Source organism: Dromaius novaehollandiae, chromosome 23, assembly GCF_036370855.1.
Source record: "Dromaius novaehollandiae isolate bDroNov1 chromosome 23, bDroNov1.hap1, whole genome shotgun sequence".
Classification (NCBI taxonomy): domain Eukaryota; kingdom Metazoa; phylum Chordata; class Aves; order Casuariiformes; family Dromaiidae; genus Dromaius; species Dromaius novaehollandiae.
In genome coordinates, this window is record NC_088120.1 from 8377744 (window position 1) to 8396565 (window position 18822).

The 18822-nt window shown below is 53.1% G+C and overlaps 4 protein-coding genes across 7 annotated transcripts in view; 2 read left to right on the forward strand and 2 right to left on the reverse strand.

Annotated features, from left to right (window-relative positions):
* Positions 1-3493, forward strand: part of LOC112982073 (kelch-like protein 31) — a 27629-nt gene extending 24136 nt beyond the window's left edge. The window contains exon 3 of the mRNA XM_064525083.1: positions 423-3493. Coding sequence (XP_064381153.1) covers positions 423-1155 — 733 coding nt within the window. The 3' untranslated portion in view covers positions 1156-3493. The remainder of the gene's footprint in view (positions 1-422) is intronic.
* Positions 3494-4192: 699 nt separating this feature from the next.
* Positions 4193-7928, reverse strand: RPL11 (ribosomal protein L11). Its single transcript, XM_026098064.2, has 6 exons — positions 7840-7928; positions 7326-7476; positions 6873-6979; positions 6343-6474; positions 5296-5406; positions 4193-4268 (listed from the first exon to the last, which is right to left on the reverse strand). Exons 1-6 carry the CDS (start codon positions 7843-7845, stop codon positions 4239-4241), a joined length of 537 nt encoding a protein of 178 aa, XP_025953849.1. The 5' UTR covers positions 7846-7928; the 3' UTR covers positions 4193-4238.
* An 815-nt stretch (positions 7929-8743) lies between these two features.
* Positions 8744-14156, reverse strand: LOC112982004 (sodium-dependent phosphate transport protein 3-like). 4 transcript variants are annotated; one of them, XM_026098058.2, is made up of 13 exons: positions 13703-14155; positions 13192-13342; positions 12743-12915; positions 12252-12485; positions 12087-12174; positions 11686-11772; positions 11127-11245; positions 10753-10914; positions 10422-10554; positions 10189-10336; positions 9743-9833; positions 9009-9185; positions 8744-8925 (listed from the first exon to the last, which is right to left on the reverse strand). In XM_026098058.2, exons 2-12 carry the CDS (start codon positions 13286-13288, stop codon positions 9054-9056), a joined length of 1464 nt encoding a protein of 487 aa, XP_025953843.2. In that variant the 5' UTR covers positions 13289-13342; positions 13703-14155; the 3' UTR covers positions 8744-8925; positions 9009-9053. The 4 variants fall into 4 exon arrangements, with proteins under 4 accessions (XP_025953843.2, XP_025953844.2, XP_025953842.2 ...); XM_026098059.2 differs by having other exon boundaries at positions 8744-9185; positions 12273-12485; XM_026098057.2 differs by having other exon boundaries at positions 8744-9185.
* Positions 14157-14208: 52 nt separating this feature from the next.
* Positions 14209-18816, forward strand: PPT1 (palmitoyl-protein thioesterase 1). Its single transcript, XM_026098063.2, has 9 exons — positions 14209-14356; positions 14469-14578; positions 15406-15533; positions 15827-15897; positions 16488-16590; positions 16683-16773; positions 17197-17295; positions 17495-17566; positions 18056-18816. The coding sequence occupies exons 1-9, from the start codon at positions 14251-14253 to the stop codon at positions 18176-18178; spliced, it is 903 nt and encodes a 300-aa protein (XP_025953848.2). The 5' UTR covers positions 14209-14250; the 3' UTR covers positions 18179-18816.
* Positions 18817-18822: the final 6 nt, after the last annotated feature.

Sequence of the window (18822 nt, forward strand, 5' to 3'; positions counted from 1 at the left end):
ACCCACCGTGACTCGTCCCAGTCTGGGCTGCGGAGGGATGTGGCCCCAGATCACCACCATCGGTTAGGAGCGGTCACTGGGCACTGAGCGAGGTTTCAGGGACTCAGTGGCAGGTCTCCTTTCTATTTCTGGCTGGAATCTTAGCCATCCTTTCTGGCCTGGCCTTAGTCACTGTGGCATCACCTTCTGGAGGCAGCAATGTGAGTTGCCTCTGCCCTCACGTGGGCACGCCAGGAGCCTGCTCTGCCTCACACGCCTTGCTTCTGCCTGGCAAGGGTGAGCAGAGACGACCTGCCTCTAGGTCCTGCTCTCCCCGCTGCCATGCTGAGACCCAGTGGAGGGGACAGTGTTGGGACTTGGGGAGCCAGAGCAGCTGGCTCTGGTGCTACTCACGGACAGAGAGATCATCCTCCCTCCCACAGGTACGACCCTCGCTTCAACACCTGGCTGCACCTGGCCAGCATGCAGCACAAGAGGACGCACTTCAGCCTGAGCGCCTGCGACGGGCTGCTCTACGCTGTCGGCGGGCGCAACGCTGAGGGCGTGCTGGCATCCGTCGAGTGCTACGTCCCCACCACCAACAGCTGGCAGAGCAAGGCAAGCCTGGAGACGCCCCGCTGCTGCCACGCCACCGCCGTCATCGACGGCAAGCTCCTGGTCACCGGCGGCTACATCAGCCATGCCTACTCCCGCACCGTGTGCAGCTACGAGCCCAGCACCGACGCCTGGAGGGAGCAGGCAAGGCTCAGCACGCCCCGGGGCTGGCACTGCGCAGCCACCGTGGCCAACGGGGCGTACGTGCTGGGTGGGAGCCAGCTGAGTCCCCAGGGCGAGCGGGTGGATGTGATGCCCGTGGAGCGCTACAGCCCGGCCACGGGGCAGTGGAGTTACGTGGCGCCCCTGCCCACGGGGGTCAGCACGGCTGGGGTGGCTCTGCTGGAGGGGTGCTTGTGCCTGGTGGGGGGCTGGAACGAGAGCGGGAAGAGGTATCAGAAGTGCGTGCAGTGCTACAACCCCAACCTCAACGAGTGGGCCGAGGCCGAGGACCTCCCCGAGGCCACCGTGGGTGTGTCATGCTGCACCATCACCCTCCCACGCCCCCAGAGCCGCGAGTCCCGGGCCAGCTCCGTGGCCTCGGCCGCAGCCAGCATGTAAAGAGGCCTGGGTGCCACGCGCCTTAGGCCAGCAGCTAGGAAAGGAGACAGAGCTCAGGCCTTGCCCATGATGTGCAGGGCAGCTGGATGGGGTGGCACACTCGTGTGTGGAGTCACTCCGAGGTCTCAAATACTCTTCTTCCATCACAGCACATTTTGAGCTCTAGGGAAGCTGCCTGCATCTCTCCATCCTGCAGCTTAAGCAGGGATTTTTCAGCAGGGCAGACATGGAGTCGAGCAGGAGAGAACAGCTTTTCTCATCAGTCTGCAGTGCTATATCACATTATGGATTAAAAGAAAAAGGTAGTAAAACAAACTAGGGTAATGCAGGAGGAATTCTACTGTAGGAATAGTATCACAAGACACTTTCAAAACAACAGTAGTAATTGTTTTAGATATAAGTGACAGGTCTAGAATAGATCCTGTTGCTCTTCATACAACAAGTGTTTGTTCAAGGGAAACATATTTATTATTTACTCGTTGAAGCTAGACACCTTCAGACCAGGAATAAAGTGAATCTTTATACCAGGGAAGACAATCAATCATTGGAACAACTTACTAAGATCTGTTCTAAGAGCTCTGCTACAGCCCAAGCAGAGAGACTCAGGGAGTGCCAGGCAGACTCCTGGCAATTAAAGAGGCAAATAGTACCCTGAAATTAAGTATCAGCTAGATCAGAGGCCAGTAGCTCTTCACATCTTAAGCAGGAGCCATCTTAGATATATTCATAGCAGTCCTATTACTTGTACCATCAAGCTGACAGCTTGGTCTTGAACTCAGTCACTGCTTACCCATTATTGTAAAATCAGGGTACGGCCTAAGACAGACTTCTAAAAGGAGAAATGACTACGAAGAGGCCACTTGAGTTTCCTGGGACAAGTGTTTGCTCGGTGCCTGGAGACCCTCCCTGTCATGACCGTGTACATGCACTGGGTTTGAGTGAGACAAGTTACTGGTCTTTATTTAAAACCTGGCAGACCCATTTTGGCACAGAACCTCTGTGCTCTTCTCACTCCAAGGCTCTAGCGCTGTGCTAGGACACACTGGCCCTTCAGAGGGCACAGGGACTGCAGGAACCCCCTCACAGGGCTGCAGAGGGGACTCACGCTCTCAGTTTCAGTACATTGGGATAAATCACATCACAGCGATCCAGAACCCTGCCCCAGCAGGTCTCAGATACAGCCTAAGAGCTGTGATAACCTGTGACAAGCAGGAGGCGAGAGATTGGAGTTTTACTGGCCCCAACCCATGCTGATCACAGAACATCACACAAAAGTCACATGCTGAGGCCAGAGTCTTTTGATAATGGGGGTCCTGTTAGTGGAGAGCATTTGTATGTGATTCCAGACTGGCTTGTCACCTCTGTCTCAGACCTTGGCTGCAACTCAACTACGCACAGCTGGGCATCCAGGCAGATGCTCTTGGTTTTGGTCTTTTTTGCACAACTTAACAAAACGATAACCAGGAAGCCACTGAGCCCCTTGAGGGAACTGCAATGTGCCGCATGCCAGGCAATGCCAAGGCAAGAACTTCAGAAAAACAGATCAAACTGCACTTACTCAAATCACCAAAGCTGAAAAGCCAATAAGCACATTGCACAAGTTATAATTCGGATAGGACAGATATTGATCTTTCCCTGGGAACTCACTATTTCAATTAAGAGTTCATGCCAAGAAGCGTAAAGCTACGCTGAGGCAGTACAGAGCTACATAGATATATTTTGTCAACAAGTCTACTTTGTGCATTTTTTGCATGAACAGAACATGCTGCACTGCATATTTTGGAAAGGGCTCCATCCTGAACAGCACTGGCAGTCTCTTCTTCACAATTCAAAACAGGCTTTCCTGAGCAGAGTTAGAACACTTGAAAAGTGTTGTCATCTTTTAGACAACACTATACTAGTCACTGGTGTTAGAGTGTGCATATATTTGAATGGAAGTGAGTTTGTCCCTTGATTTTTTTATTACTGTATTTTTTACTGCTACATGCATGAGAGGACAAAATGCTAGAAGAGAGGCAAGGATGCTGCTGAACTCCAGTTGTGAGAGTTGGATTGTCCTGCAGGGAATTTTTTCTCTGAACAATAAAAGCCACTCCTTTGCAGGGGCAGTCTGTCTGGCTGTATAATTTCAATTTTAAGCTTACCCTCCAATCCAGTAAGCACTGAATTCTTTTTAACAAAGCAATCAAGATCCATCCTTTATGTTTCAGGCACTTTTATTATCACGTTAGCACTTCTGCAGCATGTTAAGAGCACCAAGGAGATCTCTGGGCTACGAACAACTCTACTCACTGTAGGTAAGTGCAGCTGAGGTCACCCACACACACTAGTCAAGGAAGCAGCAGGGATCAGGAGTTGTTCTGCTGGCTGATATTCAGCTCCCTCTTGCCCTGGCAGGATTGAATCTTGGTTCAGGAGCTTTGCCGGTCCCAGAATGCTGCCAGCAGCATATGCATTAGTCATTCAGGCTCAGGCCTCTCTAACCAAGTTCTGTCATGCTTATTTAGACAAAAATCCTCAGCTACAGTTTGGATCTACTGCTGTGCTTTATCAAGAGTCTGAAAGGGACGTATGTGCACCATTTCCTTTCATTTCCTACTGAACTTACACCTCAATGGATCTTAGGGCACCTCAGGTTTTTCATTAATACAGAACCCCTCTTCCACTTTTAAGAGCACACTGCCCTTTTGACTGCAGGCTTGGGCTGTGGAAGATCAGAACAAGCATGTTGAACTCTTCTGTCCCCCTCTGGAATTGAACCCTCCAGAAATTTTGCTCTACACCTCAAGTGGCCAAAAATACTTTTTCTTTCTATGACCACCCACCGACTCTAGTAACAATTCTGATTTATGTTGTTGAACAATACAGAAGTTGAGACTGTGTATATTAAATCCAGCCGCTGTTCTCCTTGAGAACAGCACCTTCTCCAAGTGCACAGCATCACAGTCCACATGTCTCTGCTGCCTTTTCAATGCGAATGACCCTTGTTCCCAGCAGCTTCCCAGGGCAGGAATCCCCACAAAATTCACAACAGAAGTTAGGGGTTAGAAAACTTTATTTGCTTTTTTCATTACAGGAACTGCTTATTTGCCTGGAAGGATGATGCCATCGTACTGTGAGATAGAGAGAGAGAAAGAGAGAGAACACCAAGTGAGAAAGCAGAGTCAGGTAAAGGTGCAGTGCCACCGTGGTGATACTCCCCAGAGCTGCTTTACTCTTCATTTCAAAGGGGTCTTGGTTCAGATAACCAAGAAACTCCACTCCTCAGCCAAGCGAGACAAAAAGCCCTGCCCTTCACAGGCTGATCTGACCAGAGCTATACTCATCCCTTGTACAGTCCCCAAAAGGTTTGGCCCTTGAAGACAGACTATGCCACAATAAGCAGAACCAGGGATTAGGGGGAAAAAGCCATTCAGCAGGAGCAGAGTCCTTGCTGTGCAGGGTATGACCAATGTAGATCTAGGCAGAGGAGCTGAGAAAGAGCTGCCAGACAGACTCTTTACCCTTTCCACCTCTGATAAACCAAGGTTCCAAGCATCTGCAATCACAGTTTTGGCCTCTCACATTCATTATACACTCTGTGTAAGGAAAATGTAGTGTTGAACCCAAGAATGGGTTTTTATTTGGACTGCTCCACCCTCCAAGCCTGCCAGCTGAGCTAAAAGCCCCACAGGACAAACAAATCCTAACCCTTCCTGCTCACTTGTGATCCAGGTACATGCAACACTTCCAGCAACTACGGGAGAATCCTATATTGTGGGTCATCTTTCAGGGTTGTGTGCAAAAACGAGGGACTGGATTTAAGAGTTTCTGCTTCACTGTACTTTTTTTCTTTACATAACTACAGACTTCTTCAGAGAAGAAAAAAGCTGATACTCCTAGCTGTCCTGTGAGAGCTGCAGTTTTAGCTCATATTGCACAAAGGGACATGAGCAGTACTCAGGCTCAGCAGCAGCTTCCATTACTCCAGAGCAGTACAAATCCACATTTTAAGCAGTAGTTAACTATTTCCATTTACAACAGTATCATGCTCAATGACTTGTTTTAGTCTTTCTGCAAGGATCAACAAGACCAGCGAAGCACTTTGTCAGTAGGGTTGCTAGCAATCTCCTGGGATAAAAAAATAAAGTTGGACTTTACCTTCTGCTGGAACCAGCGCATGGCTTCTTCCTTTCCGATTCTGTGCTTGGCTCCAATGCTGCCAGTCCTGCGTTTCTTGTCAGCAATACTGAAGCCAGGCCTGCCCAGCACCTGACAGGACAGAAGATCAACAGCAATATTTTATTCCAATTAAAAACAAACAAACAAAAAAACTTAACACTCCTCTAGGAGGGAAGTTTAGAGTCTCCAGATCAGTGACACCTTGTCCAAGTTACAGACAAGACTTCATAGCAATACCTTCTATGGCCTCCATGTAAACTGAAAGCTATGTGACTTTTGCACAGTGAGGTAAATTGACAGGGACAGCTCCTAGGCTGGACACCTTATGATGTACACAGACTCGGAGAAACCAAAATGAATCTGGAAGATGCACTATTTCTCACCTAGAGGCCTCAGATCCCCGTAAAAAGATATGTTTAACAGCGTTGTTAGTATGCATGAAACAGCTCTCCTTATTTCAGAGACTTTGATTCTCTCCATTCTGCTGTGCCCCAAATCTAACATGACAACCACCAGCATGCCCCATCATCATCATCATCTCTTCTGAGCAGGGAACCAGAATATTCCAGCAGAGCACTATACAATCAATATAGCTTATTATTGTCTCTTTTGCATGCAGTAGGGAAGCTTAATCACAATGCACCACTTCAGATACAAGAATCAGCCAGCCTGAACTCCACATTTCTAGACCTGCCTGATCTCGACAGCCTTCAGCCTGCATCCCTGAAGTCCACATGCACTTCTTCCCTTCCCAACAAGTCAGCCAAAATCTAGCACAGCGACTCCTCTCAATGTTATCCCAGGAATAACAGCAGGGAGCAACAGCACTTGTTTCCAAAGAGGCTTTGTGAGAGGTGTCATAACTTAAGGATCTTGCAGCAGCCCTGTGAAGCTCAGTTTAGACTTGGATTTTGCTGACATCTTTGCATCTTCCAGTACTGGACAGAAAGTTAACATGAGCCAGAGTTACCATTCTAGGTTCCTTCTGTAGTTTTCAGACAAAAGCAGTAACCACAGAATACGCACCACGTAAAAGTCCAAGCCGTAGATACCAATACTGGGATCGTATTTAATTCCCAAATCAATGTGCTCCTGAATTCCAAAGCCAAAGTTCCCAGTGTCTGAGAAGTTGTTTTTCCTCAACTCGTATTCTCGCACCTGAAATATTTGTTGCCAGTTGTTATTTCATTATTGATTGCAAAAAGCATAAGAAGCCCTGCATGTCCTACTGACTTCCAGATCCACAGGTTCTTTACACACAAGTCTTCAGCCATCACATTCTGACCCCATAGCTTTAAAAACCACAGCAGCAGAGACAGAATCTCAAAAGAAAGCAGTGACTGCACCACCTAGCTCTTAAATAAGCAAAGTGACAAGATAGAGACTGCAAAAACAGCAACCTGCAGGTCAGACAAAAATGCTTTCCCAACTCTTAGCATCCATGACTGACCCATAACTAGATCACATGCAGCATTTAAACTGTATTAACTGGAAAGTCTTTGAAGTTTTGTGCTTTCAGACAAGCCACAAAGATCCCAGACCAGCCAAATTCTCACCTTCAACCCCTTCTCCAGGATCTCCTCTGCTTTGGCCCCACGAACTGTGCAGTGAACAGCAATCTTCTCATTTCTCCTGATTCCAAAGGATCTTACAGTGTATCGTGCTGTAAGCAGCAATAATTACACTTAGCAATTACTCGAGGAATTCCCACTTGGGGGTCGCAGAGCTTGCTTTAGAAGACCAGAGAAACTATGTAAAAACAAGATCACCACACATTCCCTGTTTAAGGATGGAAGCAGAGCTGCAGCCCGAGTCTAGAAAGAGAACTGGACTGACAGAAGCCATCACCAGCAGTGAGTACTTAAGGCCCCACTGATACAAAGTCCCCATAGCTACAGGAGATCTCCCCACGCTGGCTCCCAGAGGGACGCCCCTCCCTGGGAGCCGGGCTGTCACTTCCCACTGCAAGCACAGCAGCACCCCCGGCCCGCCTGGCAGCCCCCCCTCACCTTTGGAGAAGACGGGGGTCTGGCCCGTGAGCTGCTCCAGCACTTTGGCCGCCCGGGTGAGCCTGTCCCCGCTCTCTCCAACGCAGATGTTGAGGCAGAGCTTGCGGATGCGCAGCTCGCGCATGGGGTTCTCCTTCTCGCTCTGGTCTTGCTGCGGAGAGACGACACGGGCGGCTGACGGGGGACGCGGGGAGCCGGCCCGCCCCGGCCCCCGGGCTCGGCCCTCCCGGGCAGCCGCCCCAGCCCGTCGCCGTCCCCGCGGGCAGAGCCCAGCGCCGCCGCCGAACGGCCACGACGCGCGGCCTCCCCCCGAGCTCCAACACCAGGGCGCCGGGCAGCCCGCGGCCTGTCATGGCAGCCCGCAGCCACCGCCCCCTCCCTGCCCGCGCCCGCTCCGCAGAGCCCCCCGGCCCTCCCCTGCTCGGGCCCCGGCCCGGCCGAGCCCCGCCGAGCGCGGATGGCGGCGGATAGAGACGGCCGAGCCCAGCCGCGGCCCGCGGGTTCCGCCACTCACCGCCATCTTTGGGGCGGGGAAAAGATCACAGCGGCGCCGCCGCGGGGTCTTATGGGGCGGCGGGGAGGGCGCGGCGGGAGCGGCGCCGCGCGCGCGGCTGCCCCCGCGCGGCCGGAGGGCGACGCTGCCCCGCGGCCGCGCCCGTTGCCGGGGCAACGCCGGGGCCTGGGCGCCGCGAGCTGACGGGGCGGGCGGGACCGCGCAGCGACAGCCGCAGCCTCCGGGCGCCGCTGCCCCTCGGCGCCCCGGAGCCTCCCCTAGGGCCGGCTAGAGCAGGCCGCTTCCCTGCCCCCCGGCTCCGGCCAGCCAAAGCCCCGCTGCATCTGCCACAGCATCCCCCTTCTCCCCCCGCACCGTGTCCTTGAGTCGGACAGAGACGCGCACTGTTTCGATTTCACTTCACTCTTTCAGGGCAGCTTTTGCGGGTTTCAGATCTCCACCTGGGTTCTCGATCCTGGTTTTGCACCCTTTAAACTTAGTTTGGAGCAAGGGAGGAAGAGTCCCAGCCTGCTGCCCCGGCCCTGCTAGCTGGGAGCAGAGGGTTAACCCGGCTGCTCTGGGAAGAGGCCACCCGAGTTCACACCCCTCTGTGGGGACAAACGTCTCTTTCTCTCTTTCCTTGGCCACGTTTCACCCCTGGGCTGAGCACCTGCGACGAGGCTCTCACCTGCGTAAGGATGACACCAGCTCGCTGCCTCTTCTGCTCATCACTGTCCCTGCCTCCCTGTTCAGGGCTGCCAGGCTGAACTCACTATAGCCCCATTTTTTTGCCCCATTTTCCTCCCTGCATTGAGAAACCCTCTAAAAAGGGATGGAGAATGAATGAGAAATCAGCTTGCCTCATTAAGAAAAAAAAACGTTACGAGTCTCCATGCAGAGGGAGTGAGAGGCCGCTAGTAAAAAGTAATGTTACTCTACTACTTCATTATTGATTTACTTCATCCAAGAACAGCTTTGCTGGAGACAGAGCCGCAGGCTCCTTACGGAGCTCAGCCAACAGCCAACATTACCAGCTCTCTGTGGATCTCATTGAGGATCTGTCCACGCTGCGGCATTCCTTCTGGTGGGCAAAGGCTGAAGGCAGGGCTAAATGTAGAGCAGGCCACACGGGTCAAAAGGCTGGTGCAGCCTCAGGAAAGGATGGGGACTCCTGCCTGATCCACATTCACCTGCAGCCCAGTCGCTTGTTGGGTACCTTCCCTTGCAGGTGGCTCTCATTGCACAGCAGCTTCCTCTCTAGCCCAGTCTTGGATGGTCCCACTGCCAAAGGCTACGTAGAAGATCAGGCCAAACAGGTTGAGGGCTGCAGATACGAAGAAGGCATTCCTCCAGCCAGTCTGGGGATCCTGGGGGAGCCCAAGAACACATCATGGTAAGATCACCCTTCTTTTTATCTCCATGTAGAGATCACGCAGCTAGCACCACCCAGACCACAGGCGCTTAATTAGTCTGTCTCAATCCTCTGCTTGCTACTAGTATCAACTACAGAAGAGCTTTGCTCAGCTCTAGACATATGTCGACCTCTCTCTACTTGGAGGTGTGTTTCCTGCTTTGGCATCTTTGGAAACATTGTGTGCTGTGCTGAATACAGGAAGCTTTCCTCACTGGCACAGAGCTTCCTCCTCCCCCCGCGCCCTCCAGCCTCTCCCCACTTGTGAGTACATCCAGACGGGGCCCATGTGGTGCTCTTCCTGCTTTCTGAATCATCCATGTATCCTCAGAAGGGTTCAGAGCTCTGGTCTGCTGGGTGCTACACGGCACATGTTGGCTCGGCAGAGGGAGCCCAGGGAAGGCGGGGGTTGGCTGGGAGTAATTTTTGATTTAGTGCGAAGAAAAGATCCATTTTTGAGAGTGGACCTGTTTTCTTCCAGGGATATGTTTGTGGTTTATCGCTCCAAATTACCTGGCTGATGAGAAGTCCAACTGCAGTGGGAGCAATAATTCCTGCGACTATGCCAAAAGTATTCGTGATTCCCAGCAGGAACCCTGCATATCTGGGGAGAGGAAGCAAACATTTCCTGAGTGAGGCAGAGAGGAAATTGTCACAAGAAGAGGGAAGACTAGGTTCTGCCAGTCCCTTCCCTGCAGTGGAACAAACCCGCTGAGATCTTCGACCAGAACAAACAGATCTTTAAACCGGTTTAAAGAGAGTCCATGGGCTCATTTGCATGAACACTGCCTTTCCTGCTGAGCAACACTCGGATTTTAGGCCTCTGTTTTACTCCTCAGCTTACAATGCCACCAGCTGCAGAAGAGGAGGGAAAGGAGAAGCAACAGGAGTAGCAGAAACCTTTGGGATCAGGGACAGGAAAGGTGCAGAGCCAGGGAGGCGACGACCGACCCACTTACCTGGGGGCTATATCGATGTGGTTAATATTGATGCCTGCCCCCGTCATGCTGATTATCGTAAGAGCTAGCGTTAGAAGGACCACGGCAGCCGTAGGACTGCAGCCAATGTAAGGCACAGCCACCAGGCAGACGGCTGGGAGCAGCATCCCTTGGGAGCAGAAGGGGATGTGTTTTATTACAGGCTACACAAATGCATTGGAAAGGCCGGATGGCAGATGAAAGCTCGTCCTTACCCAGTGCCGAGAAAAGCTTCCTGACGGCTGCTGTGCCAAACACCCGCCTGGCCAAGAGGAAATCAGCCAGCAGTCCAGCCAGGATGTGCCCCAGCCCATTCCCAACGTAGGGCAGGGCGGAGAGGAGCCCGTTCTGCAGAGCGGAGAACAAGGCACTGTCACTTCCATGGCCTGAAGCAATAGAGCGAAGGGCTCAGCGACTGCAGCACCCCTGGTCCCAGAGCCGCCGGCCCCCAAGAAGGCATGTCCTCGAGGAACCCTCCTGTTCCCATCGAACAGAGGGACCAAGTCCCGTCCCCACTGCAGGGACCAGCCTCAGGGCAGCACTCACCTCTGTGAGGTCGAAGTGGAGGACGTCGCTCATGAACGTGGGCATGCAGGTCAGCAGCATGTAGAACAACCAGTCTGTGCAGAAGCAGGCGATGGCGATCGCCCAAAGAGGCAGTGATTTAGCCATGGCCACAAGTGGAAGGGAGCGGCCATGAGAGCTGCCCTGGAAGGAAAAATCCATGGGTCAGTGCCTCCTTCCTGATCTCCCATCTCCTAGGCAGGCTGCCCACTCTTTCCTTGGCCTCTCCACTCATTGCCGAGCAGGTGGGACTTAGCCTTGGCCACTGTAGAAGGAGCCCAGCCGAACTCACTAAGAGCAATCCCTTTGCCCCGGTGTCTGCAGCACGATCAGTCGCGGTTAAGGACTGCGAGTACCTGGTGAGCCAGCGACAACGCGATGTACTCCCGCTCCCCGGCACTAATCCACGGGTGATGCGCAGGGTCCTCAAACACAAGGAGGAACCAGCAGAGGCACCAGGCACAGCCGACGCTGCCTGCGGGGAGCAGGACTGTCAGAGCCAGCTCCTCTTAGGATGTTCGTCCTGGAGGTAGGTGGCTCCAGCCCGCGCACTGTCAGGCTGGGACAGGACGAGGCAGGGGGTGAAACGTGGCAGAGCCGAGAGCCAGCAGGGCGGAGGCTGGTGCCAGTGAGACGGAGAATGCAGGAAGACGGGAAAGGTCACGGGCTGCTGTGCTTTAGCTGAGCCCATTGGCCATGGTGGAAGGGGCTGGGCTGACAGCATGACAGGTTCAGCAAAGGCATGTTCCCTTAGCAGTACCCTGTCGAAAGGGGTTTCATCCTGGCTTAGGGGTGAGAGGGGAGCCCAGAGCTCTGTATGGGACTAGTGGGGAGGGAGGAAGCTTTTTGGGAGCTCTGCCTGTAAATGCTCTGCAGTGGGGTTGGAGGAGAGGGACGTGATGGGCCATTACTCACCAAAGATATAGAAGACAAAAGGCCATCCCAGACTCTGGCAGATGATCCCAGCCATAAGGAGAGCACAGAAAGTCCCGAAAGTGCATCCTAGGGATCAGAAACCAGAAACGGTGGTTTAAAGGGACGGTGGTACCCAAGCACCCTTTGTGGGTGCAACTGGCACATCCTGTGGCCAGCAGCGAGTGATGTGGGGGAGATCTCTCCTGCCCCCACTCCACCTGAGCCAAAGAGACAGAGAAGATGCAGGATGGCAGGAGGAGAAGCAGAATGGCTGAGTGCTGCTAACACTCTGCCAGGACTCACAGCTTTGAATTTGAGGCTGCTACAAGGACTGGCTTGGACAGGAGGGGTGAGGTCCTGGACCCACTGAATTGGTGGCAGGGAAAGTCCCTATGTCTCACCTGCATCAGCGATGTTCATGAGCCTGCTGCGTTCGAGCGGAGGGGCCCATTTTGCCCAGAGCGTGTACTGAGCTGGAAAGATCACCCCCTGCAAGGGACAGGAGGGAGCATGGAGATAACACGAGCAGGTTTCCTAGCGTGACAGTGCCTGGAGCCCAGACTGACCTCAGCCAAGCCCAGCAGCACCTGCAGCCCGATGAGGAAGCTCACGCCGAGGTCCGCTGCTTGGGGCACGAGGAGGGTGAGCACGGAGGTGAGCAGCAGCCCACTGCCCAGGACGTGCTTCCCTCCGAAGCGCCCGGAGCAGTACCCGCCCAGCGCCTGCGTGAGGCCGTAGCCGTAGAAGAAGGAGCTGAGGACGATCCCTTGGGTCTCAGCGCTCCAGTTGTACACGGGGGCCTGGAGGAAACAGAAAGCGGCTGTCAGAGGGATGAGCACATAACCCAGGCGGGGGGATGTCTGTCTTCCAGGCACAGACTCCTCCAGAAAGGGAGAAGCGACCAGGAAACACAGCCCTGAGTACAACAAACTATGAGCTCTCTGCTCCCTCACCCCCCATGGCCTCAAGGCTTCTCTCTGCTGCTTCCAAGTCCATGCTGCATGGAAGCGCAAGGGTGGATGGAGCTATCAGTTTTCTGAGCCTGCCTTCCACTTACACCCCGAGCAAATCCTCGGCGGGAGCTGTTGGGAGCGATGCCGGATGAGCTGTGGGGGCTGCTGCTGTTAGTCATGGCGACGATGGCGATGCTGAGGCCGACCCGGAGCGAGTACGCCATGAAGAGAGAGATGTGCAGGACAAGGGCCAGGCCGCAGCGAGCTGAGCAGAGCCCTGCAGAGGGGGAGCACCCGTGAAGCGGAGCTGGTCAGAGAGGCTGCAGGTAACTCTCACCCACTTGTGCCTATCTACATCGCCAGGAGGAAGGGCGCCCCAGACAATCACCTCATTACAGCAACACATCCCTCTTCCCAGATACCCTCCAGATAGCCTTCCTGGCGAGGTGACTTGCCCAAGGATGAAGAGGACATGTCAAAGTCAGAGGCTCCTGGCTGCCAGCCCCTGCTGAGGCCTCGCTTCACCCTGCTCCTCTCCGGGGAGCGGATTTACCTGTCCGGAAGGATGTCTGCTGAGCAAGCAGAGGGCTGTCGTCCTGCTCTGCCTCCGGCCTGTCCTCTGCCTGTGTGCTGTCAGCGTGGTGCTGCATCCCGCTCCTGCCGGCAACGCTGCTGCCTGCTCCTCTTCAAGACAACTGCCTGCACTGTCCGGAAAGTGAGTTTCAGACATCGGTAAACATGGGAGCAGCCAGACGGCTCAAAACTGACCCCTGGCATTTCCTCCGAACATACAATTAGTGGCACAGCGAGAGCACTGCAGGGCTGGTGATCCCAGATGCCTCCGCTGCCAGCGCAAACGGCACTGGGGCTTTGTGGCACGCTGATTTACAGCGGCATCAGACCTCCCCGGATGGCCTTACTCGCATCCTCGGGTTTTAACCCTTGATCACAAGGGCCATGGAGTCTCTCCCGCGCGGGGCGCTCCCTCCTGCGCTGGGGACCTCCTGCTCTGGGCCCCGTCCCGCGAAGCCCCTTCCCCCTGCGCCGCCCCCAGGGTGACTCACAGGCCCCAGCGGAGTCTCCCCAGCCTGGACCGGCCTCCCGGTGAGGGCTGCCCTCCCTCCACGAGGCCGCGGATCCAGATGTGGACGGGACGAGGCTGCGGATCCAGATGTGGACGGGACGGGGGTCACGTGAGCGGCAGGCCACGTGACCACGGTTTTGGCACGTTGTCCCTGGAGTCGGGAGCAGGACGCTGCCACGTGCTTGGTCGCAGAATTTGGGATCTTTTAGGAACCTGAGCCGGGAGGAGCAAATGCCAGGGCTTAAACCAGCCCGCCAGCTGTGGGCCTGTCCCGGGGTCTGTCCGGGGACAGCCGGCCCCGTCCGTGGGTCCGTCCCGGGGTCTGTCCGGGGGCAGCCGGCCCCGTCCGTGGGTCCGTCTCTGACTCCCCCCAACAGGCCCGGGCCCCCCCTGGGCCCATCTGTCCCCCGCCCCTGGGCCCCGCCCCCTCCACGCTCAGGCCCCGCCCACTCGCGGCCAGACCCCGCCCCCTCTCTGCCAGGCCCCGCCCCCTCGCAGCCGGCCGCCCCCGCGCCCGGCGCGCGGGTCATGTGCTCACTCAAGATGGCGGCGCTCAGGGCGGCAGCGGAGCTGCTGCTGCTGTCGCTGGGCTGCGCGGCCGCCGCGGTGCCGCTGGTCATCTGGCACGGCATGGGTGAGGGTCCGGCACCGGCACCGGCTCCGGGGCCGCTCCGGGGGGTGGGGGCGCGGCGGGGGCGTCCTCGGAGCCGTGGCGTCGCGGTGCCTGACGACCTTGCCCTTCGCAGGAGACAGTTGCTGCAATCCGCAGAGCATGGGCTACATCAAGAAAATAGTTGAGGCGAAAATACCGGGGATTTATGTCCTGTCTCTCAAGATCGGGAGCAATCTGATCCAGGTAAACCTGTCTCCCTGGCACGTGGCTGCCCTCGCGGGCTGCTGCTCGCGGCGCAGTCATCACCGCAGTCTCTGGGCTCGACTTGCTTCCACGAGGGCTGCTCTAAGCTGCCCCTCTTAATTTTCTTCCTTGTGAAGTAAACAGCCCTGATGGGTAGGAAACGGTAAAGTCTCACTAATAGCTGCAGCACAGAACTGGTAAGGAAACAAATCCCTGGTCCAAATTGGATTACTATGCAAATCCACTGATTAGCACTCTCTAACCACTCCAGATAATATGAAGACATGTGATAAGCTACCATACTCTTTCACGTAGAGCTTTGTCCCCTGCCACTGTGTGTGAATACAAATTCCTCTTTGATTTGCAAGTGTTCACTTGCTGTACATCGTCAGTAGAATAAAGATAGAGGCTTCTTCTGCACCTTTGTATTTTTGACTGTTTAGCCCTACTGAATTTCTTTAAATAGTCTCTCAGGCTAATGCGCAGTGTTTGTTGTTTCCTGGGATCTGGAAAATATGGGTGAAGTTTATATACATATATATGTGTGTGTGTGTGTGTATTTAAAAAAAAAAATCCGAAAGGGATGCATATTGTTAAGATGTCTGGGGAAATGTCACTGTTCTGTATGAAAGAGTTTTGCCAGGAAGAACAGCAAGAACGACCTGATAAAGGGAAGTCTTAAAACCTGGATTTCACTTCTGTTATGTTGTGAAAGTTAAAGGTCCTCTTTCAAAAGCAGAGCTGTTAGTGATCTGTTTGTAGAGCTTGAAATAAATTGAGCCATTGTAAAGCACAAATTGTACTTTTTAATCTGGCTAATTCACCAGGATATGGAGAACAGCTTCTTTATGAATGTGAACGATCAAGTGAGAGAGGTGTGTAGCCAGCTCGCAAAGGACCCTCACCTGAAAGGAGGCTACAATGCAATGGGCTTCTCCCAAGGAGGCCAGTTCTTGTAAGTTTACACTTCTGTTACGTTTCCAGTGACTTCTTGGTGGGTTTTGGATTCTGATACTTAAAACTCTAAAGTACTAAGCAGATGTAAACTGACAAACTTTTAAGCCCCTTCATGAAGGTAAGGGCACCAAAGGAGGCAAGAAGACAAAAGGAGGGTGCGGTTTCCTGGAAGCTCTGCTGTCTCAGGAGGGCTCAGTTATCTCTGCGAAGGTTACCCAAGTGCTTAGCCCATGCAGCGGCACCGTTCACAACCTGGGTGTGCTAACTCAGCTCCCTGATCTTGCTCCACAGGAGGGCGGTGGCCCAGAGGTGTCCTTCTCCACCCATGTTCAATCTGATCTCCGTTGGGGGACAGCACCAAGGTAGTGTGCTCTTAAGCTGTCACAACCCCTAACCATGGTGGAGGGCTCTTTTTGGTGGGAGGAATGAGTATTTTAGCCTCTTCCTGAAAATTGCTGATTTTCTTGTGAGTTAAACCATCTGAATCTGGTGATCTGCTTTGGCTCAGATAGCTGACTACATTATCTTCTGGGCTGATCTTGCTCAACTGGCAGGGCGAAGGGACCTTTGTAAGCAGATGACTTAACTGTCTGGGTAGAATCTTATACACCTTGGAAACAGCTTGGATGAATTGTTTCTGGAGAGGAAATTTCTGACTATGTCCTGGGTCACAGATATTTTTCAATCAGTATCTGGAAAGCTAAAACCTTTCTGCTTGTCCCGTTCTGCATAGCAATATCACTTGCTGATCAGTGCAAGAACACCATCCATTGTATTTTGTGTATAATAATGCCCAGGGGCAGGAGGGCTGTCTAATGGGATTGCAGGATTAAGGGCCTCCTGATTCTCTGGTAATTCCTGCCACTGCTCTGTAAGAGGGTGGTTCTTTACCAGACAGATTAAGTAGATTTCAGTTTGGCTTACTGAGTTGTTACACATCTCCATACCCCAGGAGTATATGGCTTTCCACGCTGTCCTGGAGAGAGCTCCCATATCTGTGACTGGATCCGAAAGACGCTGGATCTGGGTGCCTACACACAAGCTGTTCAGGAGCAGTGAGTACATTCATCAGGCTGCAAAGATGGGGCCAGGCCCATGTGGGAAGCTCTGGGTTTCCAGTCTGATCTTTGGTTTCTCTCTTCTTCAGCTTGGTACAAGCAGAGTATTGGCATGACCCTTTGAAGGAGGAGGACTACAGGAAAAACAGCATTTTTTTGGCTGACATAAATCAAGAGAGGGTAAGGACTTTGATGTATAAGTGCTAACAATAGAGCATAAGCCTGAGTAGCAGGTTCCTTCATGGTAGTTCTCCTTGGCAGTACCTGTGCTAGTGTTTGAAGGGGAGCATTTGTGCCCTGCATCCCAGGAGTATATCAAGCATTTTCACTGACAGACTTATGAATGAGACTTGTCCCATGTCAGAGCAGTTTCTGTGTCACCAGGCTCCTTCAGAGCAATCTGAGTAAAGAAAAACCCAATGCTCAATCCATGTATCACCATTCTAGTGGGCAAATCCTCTGTGTCCCCCTGGAGGGAGGGTAGAGCCATCCCCCCTTTGCAGCCCAGAGGTGAGGCTGTGTGACATGAGCACAGGCAGTTTCTCACCCTGTCTTGGTGGGGGCTCCCCAATGTCTTAATCTGTTCTCTGCGCTTTCATCCAGGGCATCAATGAGACATACAAGAAAAACTTGATGGCTCTAAAGAAGTTTGTGATGGTGAAATTTCTCAATGATACCATGGTCGACCCTCCAATCTCTGAGGTGAGGCAAGCAGGATGGATGCTGCCTTTGGCCAGGGTCCTGGTTATTCGTTTGCTTGCTCATTTCTGGCTTGTCCTGTGGCAGAACTGAAATTCAGTGAGCAGGCTGAGAGCAAACATAAGCTTGATACTGCACTGAATAAGCCAGTTTATCACCTGTGAGCCCTTCAGCAATTATTTTCTTGTTTTTATTTTGACAGTGGTTTGGGTTTTACAAAAGTGGCCAAGCCAAGGAGACCGTTCCACTGAAGGAGACATTGCTGTACACAGAGGTATGTTCTCCTGGATGCTGAGGCCTTTCTGCTATTTCACTCTAAAGAGGATAGTGTCCTGAAGTCAGGGACACTTCAGGAGCTCTAAACCCAGCAGCTCTGCTGTAGTCACTGCTCTGCTCTTCCTGCAGCATGGGCTCCTCTTGCCAGTAGCTGTTCGGGAAGGTGTTTCCCTCTAGGCCAGGCCTGGCAGCAGGAATCACAGTAATGGTCTCAGGTCTGCAACAAGACCCCCTTGAGCCCTTGTGTAATGAGCTCTGTTCCTTTTTAAAGCCTTGTTATAAGAGTCATCCAGACCTGGCTTTCTCTGTTCTACAAGAAGCTTTTACTAAGAGCAGAGGTGGAACCCACTCTAGCCTGCCAGCCACTGCTGCTGCAGCAGCAGTCTCCGAGCACCAGGGCTCTTCCCAGGCCAGGTTCCCCAGCCGCTAGCAGTGCTTGGCCATAGCAGGGCCCGGGGAAGCCATGGTAACGGTTCTCTCTCTTCAGGATCGCCTGGGGCTGCAGGAAATGGACAAAGCAGGAAAGCTGGTGTTCCTGGGGGTAAAAGGGGATCACCTGCACTTCTCGGAAGAGTGGTTTTACACCACTATCCTCCCCTTCCTCCAGTGAACCTAAGAGGAGGCATCATGTGAGAGCACTGTGGAGGCTCTGTTGCTGTAGCTAATGCAGCTGCTACTGTGCAATTGCACTTTTTGGGTACAAGCCTGTGGGGGATCGGGGGGAGAGGAAGGGGGACTTTAGCTCAGCAGTTCCACAGTATGCAGAGGTGGCATCCCTGTTACCCTGCAGTAGGAGACTGGGATTCCTCTGGATGTAATTAAACTAACTCTAAAGCACTCCAAGCCCTGGTAAGGCTCCCTGTGCGTGGCTGTTCCAGTCACTTGATCATGGCGAAATGGCTGAGCTGCTTGAGAGGTTTGTTTTCACAGTCACATTCACAGCCCATGGTGCCTGTTCTTCCTGGGAAACAATGGCACTATTAACCAAAATCACTAGTTCAAATATGCTGCATTGCTGAAGGAGATCAGCAAGTAGACCTACATGGCTGTATGCAGAGGAAAGACAGACTACAGTCTCTACTTCAAGGCAGGGAAAAGGGCCCAATTTAGGTGATTCTAGGGGAAAAGAAGGGTTTTGCATTAAGTGGGTATTAACATCTCTAACAGTTTTCAACTAAAAGCTTGGTTTATGCACTTTTGTACAGCAATTCATACCAATAAAACCTTTACATCTAACCAACTAAAAAAGGGGTG

Coding starts and splice junctions, on each gene's coding strand:
- RPL11 (XM_026098064.2), bottom strand. Junction 6,980..7,325: donor GACCCCCGTCTTCTCCAAAG/GTGAGGGGGGGC, acceptor TGCTGCTTACAG/CACGATACACTGTAAGATCC. Junction 6,475..6,872: donor TCCTGGAGAAGGGGTTGAAG/GTGAGAATTTGG, acceptor CAAATATTTCAG/GTGCGAGAATACGAGTTGAG.
- LOC112982004 (XM_026098058.2), bottom strand. CDS start 13,288: ATGCAGCACCACGCTGACAGCACACAGGCAGAGGACAGGCCGGAGGCA. Junction 12,486..12,742: donor GCCGAGGATTTGCTCGGGGT/GTAAGTGGAAGG, acceptor TGTTTCCTCCAG/GCCCCCGTGTACAACTGGAG. Junction 9,186..9,742: donor TTGGACTTCTCATCAGCCAG/GTAATTTGGAGC, acceptor GGGCTCCCCCAG/GATCCCCAGACTGGCTGGAG.
- PPT1 (XM_026098063.2), top strand. CDS start 14,251: ATGTGCTCACTCAAGATGGCGGCGCTCAGGGCGGCAGCGGAGCTGCTG. Junction 15,534..15,826: donor TCCCAAGGAGGCCAGTTCTT/GTAAGTTTACAC, acceptor CTTGCTCCACAG/GAGGGCGGTGGCCCAGAGGT. Junction 16,774..17,196: donor CTGACATAAATCAAGAGAGG/GTAAGGACTTTG, acceptor GCTTTCATCCAG/GGCATCAATGAGACATACAA.